Consider the following 14,132-nt stretch of genomic DNA (forward strand, 5'->3'; position numbering starts at 1 on the left):
GTGGCTCAATGGCAAAGCACTTGACCAGCATCCATAACCCTCTAGGTTCGATCCCCAGTAGATGGATGAAAGCATGCATGCTTGCTCTTCTCTTTATCCAATACCTACTTTGCAAAATTGGAGCTTAGGAACAGGCGGGCGATTGTGAAGAACCTTACTTTGGGGCATAGAATGTCAAAGTAGTTCCCCCTTTTCAAGAATAGATCCTTGGTGAATGATAGCTCTTTCAGGCCCAGATGTTGGTGCAGCAAAGCCAGTTTGAGTCTCTGAATGTAAAAACATCAGGCTCAGAAGCACCCCAAGGTTGGCTGCCATACACAGCTGGCAAACATCCCCTGAAATCAGCAGATGAATAGAGCACTTATTGATATAAATATCATCACCACAGCAGCTGGGAGCCTTACTAAAATAGGCAGCGTTATAGCGTGAGCATCAGAAAAGCCGCCTTCAGCACCTGGAGGGGCCGTTCTTTGAAGTGGTGTGAACATTTGCCTGCTAGCATGCTCCTGCCAAGGCAGCCCAGCATGTGGGCCAGGCCAGCAAGGTGGGCAGGATTGCTTCGGTCCTAAGTATCTCTCAGTTGCTCCTAAGAAAATTAACAGCATGACCTGAGGTTTGACTATGCACTCCTGTTGGAGGGTGGTCACATTACAGGTAGGATGCAAGAAGATAAGGACAAGGAGAGTGACATGTAAGAGGACATGTGAGCTCTTGGGAGCCTTGATTTCCTTGTACTGCTGTGGAATTGGTCTACCTTTGCTCTGAATCCTATGCTTCTTCTTTGAATCGGCCATCTGCAGCCACAATATTGTTTTCCAAGTCGATGCTGATCAGAGAACTGGGATCCGTGAGAGCTATTGATAAAGATTCTCAAAGCTCTGCCTTCAGTCCTAGACCTTTTACTAACTCTTTAAGACTCTGGGAGCTGGGAAGTAGCTTGCTGAATAAAGTTCTTGCTCTAGGACCTAGACACAACAGAAGACCAAAGAGGCACCCAATCCTGCTCATCCCCATGAGACACATGTTGTGGCAGGAGGTGAATCCCTTTCAGGCTGTCTTCAACCAAAAGTAAAACCCCTCTAAAGTGAAATCTGTAAGAGGCTTGAGGAGCAGAAAGGCCCAGAGCAGAAGGGTGGTGGAGATGGTATTCGGAAAGGGGAAGAGCTGGCATATCACATTGCCCTCAAGATCTGTTACAGTAGGGAGAATTACAGTAAAAAGGAGTACACTTTTAAGCTTGGAATCAGATTTGGGGATAGCCAAGCTGATAGCTATCCCCACATTAATAAATACTTGTGTTTCCAGTTCCCTTGAATATTAGGTTGCTTCGGAATATGGGCAACTTCTAATTTTGCTTGTTGCTAATACTAGGGAACACTTAGTTCCTTAGTTCCCTAGTATTTATCTTGTTCAAATTTGAGAGAATTTTGTATTCCAAGTTGCCTTTCAACATTTCCCAAGGTTCTCCTCTCCGCGTGCCATAGTTGCTCACCTTTCTTCTATTGCTCCATGGGCTTTTACTGTCTCAGCGAGCTTCTGTTCTGTAGACCGCGTGCATTCTTCATGACAGAATAATCCTTATTTTGCTTTCAAAGACTTTGGATATAGTTCAGTGAATCTCCCTGCTAACTTTGTAGACACTACTTTGGAAACCATTGTTTCCTTCTTGTATATCTGGAAGCCAAGGCCATCTTGTCCTTTACTTAGAGCAGCACATCTTTCTCCAAACCTGTCAATTAAATCCATTTCCTCCTCCACCCACCTCTTCTCCTATTCCCACTTTCTCAATCCTACGCTTCTATTTGATAGGATTAGAATGGCGCGAGAGGGATGCAGAGGCCTGACAGTGGGCATTATCTCAACTACATACGTTGATAGGAAGACCACTGTGGGTGGCATCATTCCCTGGTTGGAATCCTAGACAGTATAAGAGGGAAAACAGAGTTGCAGTGGCATGACTTCATTGCTGACTGCTTCCTGTTATGGATAAAGAATGACCATTTATTCCAAGCTCCTGACATGTTAATTTCCCCACCATAGTGAACTGTACTCAAACTGTGACTCAGAAAAAGACCCTTTCTCCCTTAGGTTGCTTTGGTCAGAATATTTCATTACAGAACAGAAAAGTAATTAAGATATAACCCATCCCTCAAATGTGTTCCTTTTTCTACAAAATTCAAATCTATCTATCTGTCTGTCTGTCTGTCTGTCTATCTATCTACTTGATACTTCTCTTTAAAACCTTCCCAGACTCTGCCTCTCACATACCATGCACCTGTAGGAAATGCCCTAAACCCTATCTTTCTTTCCCAGAAGAAAGTTCATCTTTGTCTGCCATAGGACTAAGTTTCCATCCACCATGCAGAAATCGCATTCTCACTCCAGGGCTGTGGAAGGATGAGGTATGTCAGTGTCCTTCCATCACAGTCCTAGGATGTTTCTTTCTCTGTTTCTGTACCTTTCACACCCTTCTCCCATCGTCTCTGATCCTTAACTGGCCACAGTGTCAAAGCCAATTACATAATCTTGCAGAATCTATTTAGAGGAATATTATAATCACGGCCCAAAATTCTAACACCAACTCAGGTGACTCTGTTATATTTCCCTACTTAAATTTTGCATAATTCACTGTTAGGTGGCCCAGGGTTGATCCTTTCTCCACTCCCAACCCAGAGGATCACAGGACCCTGCTATCTAGAGTCATTCATTTCTGATATTACCTGCCTTTTCCTACTTATCAAAGGTTTTTTATTTAACAAAAGGTATAACTAAGGTGCACTGAAATATACTTTTAAAACTTTTTTTACAAAAATAGGCCCATCTGCTTCCTATCATTCAACTCACCAGGGCCTGTTTACTATCCCAGTGACTAACAAGCGTTCAGATTCCATCAACAAGAAAAAGATGTTTAACACAGGAGGCTGCCTCTGCACTTGTCGCATTCCATGCCTGAACTTGCGCCCTCCCCCCCTCCCAAAGGAGCTCTTTCCCTGGCCTGAGCAGCCATGGTGTTCAGGTGGAATAATTAGAGCAGCTGTCCCAGCACTGTCTACAAAGGCTGATTGACTTTTGCTCGGTTTAACTCATTTTGACAACAGACAACAGAAGCTCCTCTGCTCCCCAGGAAGAAGTGTGAGCATTTCTAAATCATCGGTGACAATGAGGCTGGCTTCTCTCCTGGGCACAGTCCTGGGCCCTCCCTCTGTACATCTGCAGTTGTAAGGCCCGCCCTTCTGGCAGCTCTACCCTTCCTAGGCTGATAGGGAAAGGAGAGGAAGCAGGGAAGAGCAGCTGCTCCAAAGTACAGACTTCTAATCAACATATCTGGGAGAACATAGGTGTGTGGACACGTGTACACGTGCATAGAGAAGTCAGCGGTCAATGCTGAACACCTTTCTCTACCTTTCTCCACCTCATTGGGTTTGTTTGTTTGTTTGTTTGTTTGTTTGTTTGTTTTGAGTTGGGACTCTCAGTAAACCTAAGGCTCACTGGTTTAGCAAGACTAACTGTCAAACTTCGGGAATCCTCCTGTATCCACTTCCCTGGTACAAAGATTACATCACCATCACCATAGAGCTTTTCTGTGGCTGCTAGGGATTCAAACTCAGATCCTCATACTTATGTGCCAAGCTTCTCATTAGTTAAGCCCATCTTCACAGACCTTTCTTAACGTAGACATTTGTAGTAGGGGATACTTGTTTCCCAACCACCCAGCAGCTCAGACCCCAAAAAACCATACAGAAACTGTATTAATTAAATCACTGCTTGGCCCATTATATCTAGCTTCTTATTGGCTAACTTTTACATTTTAATTTAACTCATTTTTATCTGAGTATTGTCACATGGCTGTGGCTTACAGGGTAAAGTTCTGTCTGGCACCTGTCTCTGGCGGGGCTACATCGCTTCTCCTCGCTCTGCCTTCCTTCTTCCAACATTCAGTTTAGTATTCCCTGCCTCGCTCTATTCTTTGACCAAATCACGAGCCAAGGCAGTTTCTTTATTAACCAATTGTATTCACAACATACAGAGGGGAGTTCCACATCAGACATTGTCAATATTTTCATCTAAACTACAAAATATCCAGGTCATATTGAGTATAAGTGTGGCTTCAAGATCAATTCCATCTTCAAGATTTCAGGCTTCAGAGGACCAAGCAGGATTCTTGGAGTCTATGTACTTTTAGGATCTTAAACTATCAGAACCCCATAAAAGTTCTAAGCAGCACCGGCACATGCACATACATGTCTTGGTCTGGTTCCTCTGCCCACATACGTGCTCTGTTCCATCCCCATGTCACTTACAAGCAAGCCTCAGTTCCCCTCGGGTTTCCACAAGAAATCCATGAACCCAGAGCTTTGTGCACGCGATGAGAAACAGAATAATTAGGAAGGAGGCTTTAGAGGGAAACCACATGACATATTACATCACCTTCTACCTTTCGCTGCCTCTTCCTCTTTGACGGTCCAGTTCCCTCTCAAGAAAACCCCACAAGTCTCTTTCACTGTTGTCGTCTGAACTCCTCAGGCAAGTGACGTGTTTGTACACACACACACACACACCACACACATTCACTCACTCAACATATGCACACATACTAGTAATAATAAACAAAAACTAAAAGAAATAGAGGGTGCATCAGATGAACCCCCATTGCATTCATTTTTTTTCTTCAAAGAGAAAATCCTCTTTGATTTTCTGAGTCGCTCTCAATAAAACCCTACACTCAATGATTACTTCCCTGTCCACAATGATGCCTGTCTCCACAGCTCCCCAAGCTGACTCTTCTGGAATTTTTGCAATAAAGACCAAGCTTTTGGGTATTAATTCCAAAGATAAATTTTCAAAAACACTAAAACTGAAAGAAAAATAAAAAATCTTTCCCTTTATTCATCCCGTCTTAAGTTATGCTGCCTAATGTTGCCTTCTCACTGGAGACATCCCTGTGCAAAGAGACACCAAGACGCACACATCCCCTTGTAATAAACTGGATGAGTTAAGAGTCCTGGACAAGTTATCAAGAGAAAAAGTATTAAAATGAAGCCCTAGCTTTTGTTTTTATTTTATTGTTTGGTTTTGTTTTTCGAGACAGGGTTTCTCTGTAGTTTTTTGGTTCCTGTCCTGGAACTAGCTCTTGTAGACCAGGCTGGCCTTGAACTCACACAGATCCATCTGCCTCTGCCTCCCGAATGCTAGGATTAAAGGCGTGTGCCACCGTTGCCCGGCTCCAAGTTTTTAATTTTTATCTCTGCTAATGTAAATGTAGATTATAGGTAATGAACCTAGGAAGGGGACCACAGGGAGAAGGGCTCTGAAGCAGACTTGGAAGTGATGGAATCCCTGTGACAGGAAGAAAGGGGGCTAAGGGGATGGGAAGACACAGGAGGGAGCAGGGAGGTGGGGAGGAGAGCGGAGAAGGAGGAGGCATACCAAAAACAAGTTATGTCTGAAAATACTATAAGGAACCCTGTTGAATCATTTGTTGTTGTCGTTAAATCAGCATACAAAGTAACAGGTTTCTAGCATTTTCACACAAACTTAGTTTTCCTTGATCCTCCCCTGTGTTTCTCCAGTCCCCAAACTTCTGGTCTCCTTCCCCCATTTGTATCTTTCTATGCTAGTGTTCTCCTTTGTCACCTGTGTCCTGTTACCCTCCTCACTCTGCTTCCTTCAAGCCCCTTTCTCTTCTCCTGGAAGCTTTCCAGGCTCCTGACCTCTTACTGCACTGGCGCCCACATGACCACACACTTGCAGAAATTAGTGTGAGCTGCACACGAGGGAATGTAGTATTTGTCTTTCTTCTTTTGCCGCTTTAAAAAAATAGCCATGAGAAGGAAAAGGGGAATGAAAAATGTATTTTTAAATGTAAAACAAAAGAAGAAAGGAAGAAAAGAAAATAATGGAAAGGAAATAAAAACAAAACCACGGAAATGGGACCGGGTGAGATAGCTCAGTGGAGAACTGGCTGGTGACCCTGCATGACAACCTAAATTCAACCACCAGAACCCACAGTGGACACATGGGAGAGTGGAACCAACCCCTGAAAGTTGTCTTCTGAATTCCAAAGGCAAGTGACATGTGCGCACACACACACATACACACACACACACTAAACATACACATGTATACTAATAGTAATAAGTAAAAATTAAAAGAAAGAAATAGAAGATACTTCAATTGGAAACCCCAATACGTTTATTTCCCTACTTTTTCTGTGCTTCATACTCAAGCCAAAATGGGAGCTTCCACTCCAATGGAACCATGCATTCAGACGCAAAGATGGTCTCAAGACAACCAGAGAAGATACTTTGCTGATGAAAATCATGTACAAGTCCAGAAGGGTCGCTGGAAATAGAGTGCTTGGCATCCCTACTTTTCTGTCTCCTATTTCCTCTTTCTGGATTATATGCAGCATGCTGGGCTGTGAGGAGACCCTGATGATCTCTGGCAGCTCAAACGCACATCTGCCCACACATCGCCCAGCCAATGTCACCCACTGCTGCTGCTGTGGTCTCACAAATTAGGGAACCGAAGTGAAAAGATGGCAGCGATTTAGGATTAGAAGGACCCTGTAACCTTCTCCAGCCCTCTGGGCATTATGGGAGAGTGACCTGGAAAATCAAACGCAGAGAAGTGTCCTAAAATATAGGACTCTTGTTTGAGGCATAGTAGAACCTATTAGCTTGAGAAATTGGTCTGGAAATCTTATTAAAAGAGACAAATCATTCCACATTCTCCTCAGGCTGAAAATATTGGGGGTAATAGACTCTCCCCCGCGCCTCAAATCCATGCACCTCATGTCAGGATCACAGCCGAATTCTGGCAAGGCTAAATTCAATGCAGGCAATAAAGGCAATTATTTTTTTTTAATGGGAAGTTCTGATTAATTCCAGTTTCTCTGGCCAATCACAGACTTATCTGTACCAGTCCCTCATTACTGTGAAGGTTGCAAGGCAGAAGAGCCAGTGGCAAAGAGAAATGAAGTTCAAATTGTGGATTTGTCGTTACTGTACAGCTCAGCAGCAGCGGATTGTCCAGCTGCAGAGGCCCCTGTGACCAGCCCCACCCCCCACCCCCACAGCCACATCTCCTCTCTCAATATACTTGATTAACCCCCAGTGGAGAGGCTGGGCAAGCAGAGGACCAATGCCTTATGAAATGTCACCTTGTATGTACTCAAGAGGAGCAGTAAGAAGGACCGTTCTTCATATCTAAGTGTAGAATGACTCCCGACTTATAACAGGACATTCAGCTTGAGAATTTTGACTTTAAAATGTTGTGTAAATAATATAAATTTGATAGAAGCTATATAAATTTTGATTTGGCTGTCTTCCTTGGACCAATGATAGGCAGTACTCTCTGGTAACGGATAAGTAATGGCGGCAAGCTAGAGATCCCAGATACACAGCATCCTGCAGAGAAACTACTAGTCCTTAACAGTATGCAGTACTTCATTGCAAAACTGCAGTAGTCTGAAGGTTATGTGTATTGAGTATATTTTTTGCAGTGCTGGGTATTAAACACAAGGCCTCATGCATGTGAGGCTGTGATCTACATCCCCAGGTCTAAATTCATTCTCTACATTATGATGTCATCCACCAATGATGCATTTATGGGGGTGCAGCCCCATCATAAGCCAAGGAATATGTGGATGATAGTGATCATCCAGTGGCAGTAACTACACCATTGAATTATAAATGCAATAATTACCAGCAATATCAAGTAGGTATTCATTTCACAGCTGGTACAGTACTAAGTGATTTATTTTTATGAATTATCTCCTTTATCCTCAAAAAGCCCTAACAGAGAAAGAGATGGCAAAGATTGGTATGAATGGCTACATTGAAAATACTGTAGGTCTTTGTCTAAACTATTCAGTTCTGTACCTGCAGCACTGCATGGCATTGGTCATAGACAATTCAAGAATAGGTTAACAAATGTGTGTCAATAAAACTTTATTTACAAAACCATTTCCTATGGCTATTAGGTCATAGTCTACCAATCACAGCTAAACTTAAATGATGGTGTCCCTAAGGGAGACCTTGGGGTCTCCACTGGGAAGAAGGAAAGGATACGATGTTCCCCTTTTGCATACCCTACCTCTGGTTCTTTCTGCATCATTCAGTTCTTGAGGGAGAAGAGAATAAAAATCATCATGTCATGTGACTCCCCAGGGTGAATTGTCAGTTCAGTACCATCAACAAAAAAAAGAGCAATTTTTCTTTCCCAAGAAAACCCTGCCTCAGAGGAGACCACCTCACTGGATAGGCAGGGGGCATCTCCATGCTTCTCAGAGACCAGAAATTTGAAGGAGCACGCGTTGCCTCTCCACAGACACCCACACTAAAGTCACCCAATAAATCAATAGTCACAGAAGAATACCCATCCTCTTTGATGACACACTTAAACAAAAGACCACCTAGGGTCTCACGCCCAGGTTCCTCGGCCTCTGCAGTACTGCACTGGACTGACAGTATTCTCAAGAAGTATTCTGAATATTATGGTATGTCTAGCTGCATCCTAGCCTGTTCTCATAGCTGTGATGATCAAAACTAACTCCGGACATTGGGGGACAGGAACAAATGGCCTCTAGCTGAGAGCCGCTCTCTTAGAGTGAGGGGGGACCATAGCTCTGGCTCCCAGCTATGTGTGTAATTCCCAATTCTAAGAGTTCTGGGAAGACAGCAAGCTCTCTTGGTACCAAGTAAATGCCCTTTCTTATGGTCTGAAGGAGAAACACTTATCCTCAAATAGCACCTGAGAGCAGAGATCTGAGTAGCAAAACCCATAAGCATTAGAGCCTGGATTTGGAGCTAAGACTGTCCAATGCCCAAATCTGTACTTTTTTAAACAAGCAGTCTGAGTATGACTGTGAACAGTCACTGTAGACTTTTCTGGAATTGGAAATGGCATAAAAAAAAAAAAGCCAGATTGTGCCTGCCCTTCACTTGGAGCTACTAAAACCCTGTCAGCACAACTTTACAGGTAAATGCTATTCTCCCCACTCACAGATTAGAAAAAACTGAGGTCCAGATACTGTTCTTTCCCTTTCACAATTGAAAAGACTGAGGTCCAGCAAAGTAAGAAATAATTGAGATCAGCACAAAAAAAATGTTTTTAAGCCCCCCCCCCACTTCGTTCAAAGCTTCAGCATTTTAGAACCAAAGAAATTGGACCTATACTGCAACAGGGAAGTTACATACAGTTTGCTTCTTAAGACTGGACCTTTCTGGTCATGTGTCCTGCTCACAATAAAGGCTCAGTGACAAAGAACACTTATGTGCCCCCTTCTTTGACCTTGGCCTCCTGTGACCTCTGGGTTTTTTTTGTTTGTTTGTTTTGTTTTTTGTTTGGTTTGCTTTGGTTTTCTGCAGCTCTGTATGCAATACTGGCCTGAGAAGACCTCCGGGTGTTACGGTCCCATTCAGGTGGAGTTTGTCTCCGCAGACATTGATGAGGACATCATCCACAGGATCTTCCGTATCTGTAACATGGCTCGGGTGAGTGCAGAGCCGCCATGGCTCCCGCTTCCCCTTCTTTGCAGAACAGATGGAGGCTGCTGGGAGAGGCTCCCACTGAGCCAGCCAAGAGTCTGTTCCTCCCTCCTGATAAGCTCTTCCTTAGGGAAGTGATGTCTCTGCTGATTCCGACTCCAGACCCAGCAATGGCTGTAGCACAGATAGATGTTCAGAGCAGCATCCAGCCTGCCAGCTGCCTATTTCCTGACACTCTAGCAGCCATGTAGACAAAACTTCCCAGACATTAGCTCTTCCGCACTCTGGCACACTGCACTGGTACCCTTCGTTTGGATCTTAGGAGCTTCAGACCAGCTCCTGCTAACATTGACATGGACCACAGTTAGTTGCTTATGAAGGGATACTTATTGGTTGAATCCTGGGTTGGAGGGGCACATTAAAAATCCGTGAAACAATGGCTAACTACTCTTGCTCTTTACTGAGAGCTCAGAGAGACGGTATGCCATGCTCTGTACCCCCATCTGCGCTCTATGCGCTAGAATTCAGTTGGTGAGCTTCGGGCAAGGGGCTGGAGGTTGAGGAAACACACACAGAGACAGACACACACAAGGACCTCCAATCACTGGTACAAATCCCTTCTTTAATAGCACCATGGAGGCTTAAATACCCAGCAGTCAATGGCCAACAGGTGAAAATCCCATCCTCTGATCCTCTAGGCAAGGCACAGCTTTTAGTAACTTCAATTAGAAGGCTCTAGCAGGGAAGAGCTGCTGAAGGCCAGGACTCCAATTGGTCTCTGCCCACAGTTTACTACCAAAGAGAAATCAAATATGCTCCAACTAATGACCTTCAAAGAGAAGGAATTCTACTTGACAGAACAAGAAAAGTGTTCCTAAAGAAAGGAACATCTGAATTGAGTTTGAAGATTGGCAGGACTTTTCAAGGTGTAGAGAATTCAAGCAGCATGCACAAGGGGATGACATTTGGTATAAAGACACTCGTGCCCATAATGGACAGCTAAGGCCCCCACTCTGCCTGATTTCTACTCTATTACAGCCCCCAGGGAATCTGAAAGGCTTGTATCCCCAGACATCCCCAGCAGAAGAGCCCTAAACAATGCTTATTCTCAGCCACAGGATGGTTACCGTATCGTCCAGCACCTCCAGTATATTGGCTGGCCTGCATACCGGGACACACCCCCTTCCAAGCGCTCTCTACTCAAAGTGGTCCGACGGCTGGAGAAGTGGCAGGAGCAGTACGATGGGAGAGAGGGACGCACTGTGGTCCACTGCCTGTGAGTACCACAGAGATGTCTCCAGAGCAGTGTAGCGATGGGTGACAGATTATTGGAAATTGTTTCTGGTTGCATATGCCAGGCCTAGGCATCATATCAACATCCTTTATAATATAATTTATTGATTTATTTATTAATTCAAAGGAATTAGAGTCCTTTAATAAACTGAGGTGCCAGTTTTTCTAAACTATGGTTGTATGACATATTGCTAAAGTGGAATACGATAGGCAGACCACTTCCCAGTGCTCCCAAAACAGAAGTGAGTTCCACTGTCTAAAAGGAGGTGTGTGCACCATTCTACTAGGTACAAGAAAGCTTGGGATAAAATGGGTCCCACTGACCAGAGCTCCCTTTACTATATTAGCTTAATTTAAGTCAAGTATTTAAAATGAATCACCTCATCCCATCCATGAGGCAAATACTATCATTTTGCAGTAAGCAAACTAAAAGCATAGAAGGGTAAGGGAAAGGAGCAAGAGGAACTCAATTAAGCGAGCTGGTGTACTGTCTGCTGTCCCACACTGCACCTAAGAAGAGGGAGAATGAAGAACATGCAGGATGAGGACCTCATGAGGCCGACTTGGACTTGCTCACGGTGTCAGCCTCCTGGGATATCTCTTACCTTGTGCTTAGTAGGAACAGGGACACAGAGAGCCTGAAGACACTACTCCAGCAGATAGATTTTTCAAAGCCCTGGAATCTATATCCCCCAAGAGGTACAGTGAGCTTAAGACTAGCCACTGGGATGATCTTTGCTTCCTATTTTGGGATGGGTACAGCTCAGTACAATGGGCCCCATGACATTCTGCTAAGCAGAGATCAAGACCCTTAGAGGATTGTGGCTGGCCAACTACATCATCAAAAAAAAAAAAAGTACTTAATTATGTTACCCTTGTTTTCCCATCTGTCCATTTGGGTATGTTGAAGTAGATCATGTTTAGAGCCTGTAGTTCTCAAGCATGAAGCGTTTAGAAGAGAATAATGTATCTGCCAACAGAGAGATTTACAAATGCCATAGCAGAAAATACGTGAGGACAATTCCTTAAGATGTCACAGAGTCTACCATGAGGCAGGGTTCTATGAAGAGTTCAGACCATACACAATCTACAGCCATAAGAGATGTATGCAGGCTATCTACAACCGCCAACTTGTTAGAGCATCATTTTGGAGAGAAATGACTAAAAGTCCTTCCTCTTTTAAAAATTCCTGTATTGTAGATCATCTGAACCACACTTTTATCTTCTTGTCAGAATAATTATTTCTGGTGTGAGTGGAGGCATTAATTATCTTTTATTGGCCTCAGAATTGAGTTGTCTTTTCCAAAGTCGCTAATTGTTCACTTTCTTCCAGATAGGTGGTTCATATGTGTCAGGAAGGTCAGAGCTTAGAGCGGGTTAAATACACATGTGTGCACTCAGAGCTGAAAAGCTCCCACCTGTAGAAACTTCTGTATAAGGATACAGTTCTGCATGGACTCCAGGAAGATACTGTGTGGTGTATCTTCTCAGGGTGACGGACGATGTCAGACATACCAAGCTGTCTCTAACTATATATCACAGAAACTAGAGGCTGTTTTCCAACCCTGGCTCCCTCCAGTTCCTTCCAACAGATTAGATGCCCCCTCATTAGCACAGGACAATGTCCATTCCTCAGTACTCCCATGAAGCCCTAAGATGACGCATCTTTTAAACTTCATCCTCTTGGTCCTATGTTCTATTTCAAAAGATACTAAACCCTCCTTGCTGGGAAGGCTTCCTATACTCCAGTGATTTTATTTCCTAGTCTATGGGGGCAGGAGTGGTTTCTTTGGTTGGTTGGGTTTATTTTATTTTATTTTATTTTTTGCTTGTTTTCACCCATGTTTCACCTGCTCTAGGTGACCAGCACAATGTGTCATCCTACCAATAGAGAACTGGGCACCCTTGGGGTCCCCAGGCATCATGACAGTCACTGAAATACAGGCACCCACAAGTTAAGGGATGATGATTTTGAGTATTTGAAACATCTGGTTGTTAGGTTTCCTGTAGGTGAAACATCTGGGAGATTGACTAAGTGCCTTCGTTTCTGCCCAGATGTTCCTTAGACACAGACCATTACATGAAATCATTAGCTGCCTTTGGCAGCTCGCCCAGGAGTTCAGAATCAGGTAGGTTCCTGAAGAGGCTTGTTTCCACAAGGGTAATTTATGGAACTTCAGAAAGAAGGAACAACTGAGGATGTCCATTCCAAGAATGCTCAATCCCTATTCCCAAGACCAGTAGGACCCTGTTTAAACAAGATTTATAAGGAGAACCGTGGAATTAGTCTGGTATTTCAGATATACCAAGCCAGTGTTCCAGGACCACAGCCCAAAGTCAGGGCTAGCTATCCCAAGACTCAAAAATTACTGTTGTCTTTATTAGAAGATAGAGAGAAATAGTAATAAAACTTCCTAGTGACTTCCATTGTTTTCAGTAGATGTCTGGTAGAGCATACTTTTGGGCATGGATGTAGGTACCAAATGCCCAAATGGTTACACAATACCATCCTGCCCTGAGAATGTAGAATAGTGTCCCTGGAATGATTATAAAATGCTCACAGAGCCAAACAGACATCATTCTAACTAAACACTCAAGGGTCACATAGTCTGACATCTCTAATAAATAAATGGGGAACTCAGGACACAAACCAAGAAGTGCCTTTCCCAAGGTCAAAGAGGATTCAGAGCCCCAGTGAGATTTAACCCAAAACCCATGACTCAACTCAAGTTTCTATGGTTGTCTGCTCACACGTGTGCTAGGACAACTACTCCTTGCTCCCACGATTCAGCTTTAGGATCAACATGTATCTGAGTAGGGGGTCCTGGGGATTTGCTCACCCATTCACTCTGTGTTTAGAAATGGAGGCGGCCGCAGCGGAACATTCTGTGCCATCTGCAGTGTGTGCGAGATGATCCAACAGCAGAACATCATCGACGTGTTCCACATCGTGAAAACACTGCGCAACAACAAGGCCAACATGGTGGAGACACTGGTGAGCTGCCAACAACCGTGGTCCAACAACCAAAGTCTTTCTGTTCCCTGGACCTGGGAAAAACAGGACACACCCCCAACAACTGGGTCTTATTTGAATAGCTGTAGTCTATTCTCCTGGATGATACTGCCACTTTTCCTGTGTCTTTCCAACCCCACTGATTTCTCTTTCCTGCAGGGCAATCTAAAGAGTAATCCCAGTCCACTTACTTGGTTTTGCTTTTTGCCTGCTCCTTAAAATGTCACTAATTCGGACTTCAAGGAAGGATTCTAGAATAGTAACCTGTGAATTAGGTTTTCAATTCAGCCCAAGCCTGTTCTAACTCACTTAACACTAATACTTTACAATATTAA

At 43.8% G+C, this 14,132-nt stretch overlaps 1 protein-coding gene across 14 annotated transcripts in view; it reads left to right on the forward strand.

The window, feature by feature from the left end:
• Ptprt (protein tyrosine phosphatase receptor type T) overlaps window positions 1-14,132 on the forward strand; it is a 1,077,234-nt gene that overhangs the window by 1,055,001 nt on the left and 8,101 nt on the right. For all 14 annotated transcript variants that reach the window (XM_057780248.1, XM_057780255.1, XM_057780252.1 and 11 more), the window contains 3 exons: window positions 9,372-9,497; window positions 10,604-10,767; window positions 13,644-13,779. In XM_057780248.1, coding sequence (XP_057636231.1) covers window positions 9,372-9,497; window positions 10,604-10,767; window positions 13,644-13,779 — 426 coding nt within the window. The remainder of the gene's footprint in view (window positions 1-9,371; window positions 9,498-10,603; window positions 10,768-13,643; window positions 13,780-14,132) is intronic.

The sequence above is a fragment of the Chionomys nivalis genome, chromosome 9, assembly GCF_950005125.1.
Source record: "Chionomys nivalis chromosome 9, mChiNiv1.1, whole genome shotgun sequence".
Classification (NCBI taxonomy): Eukaryota; Metazoa; Chordata; class Mammalia; order Rodentia; family Cricetidae; genus Chionomys; species Chionomys nivalis.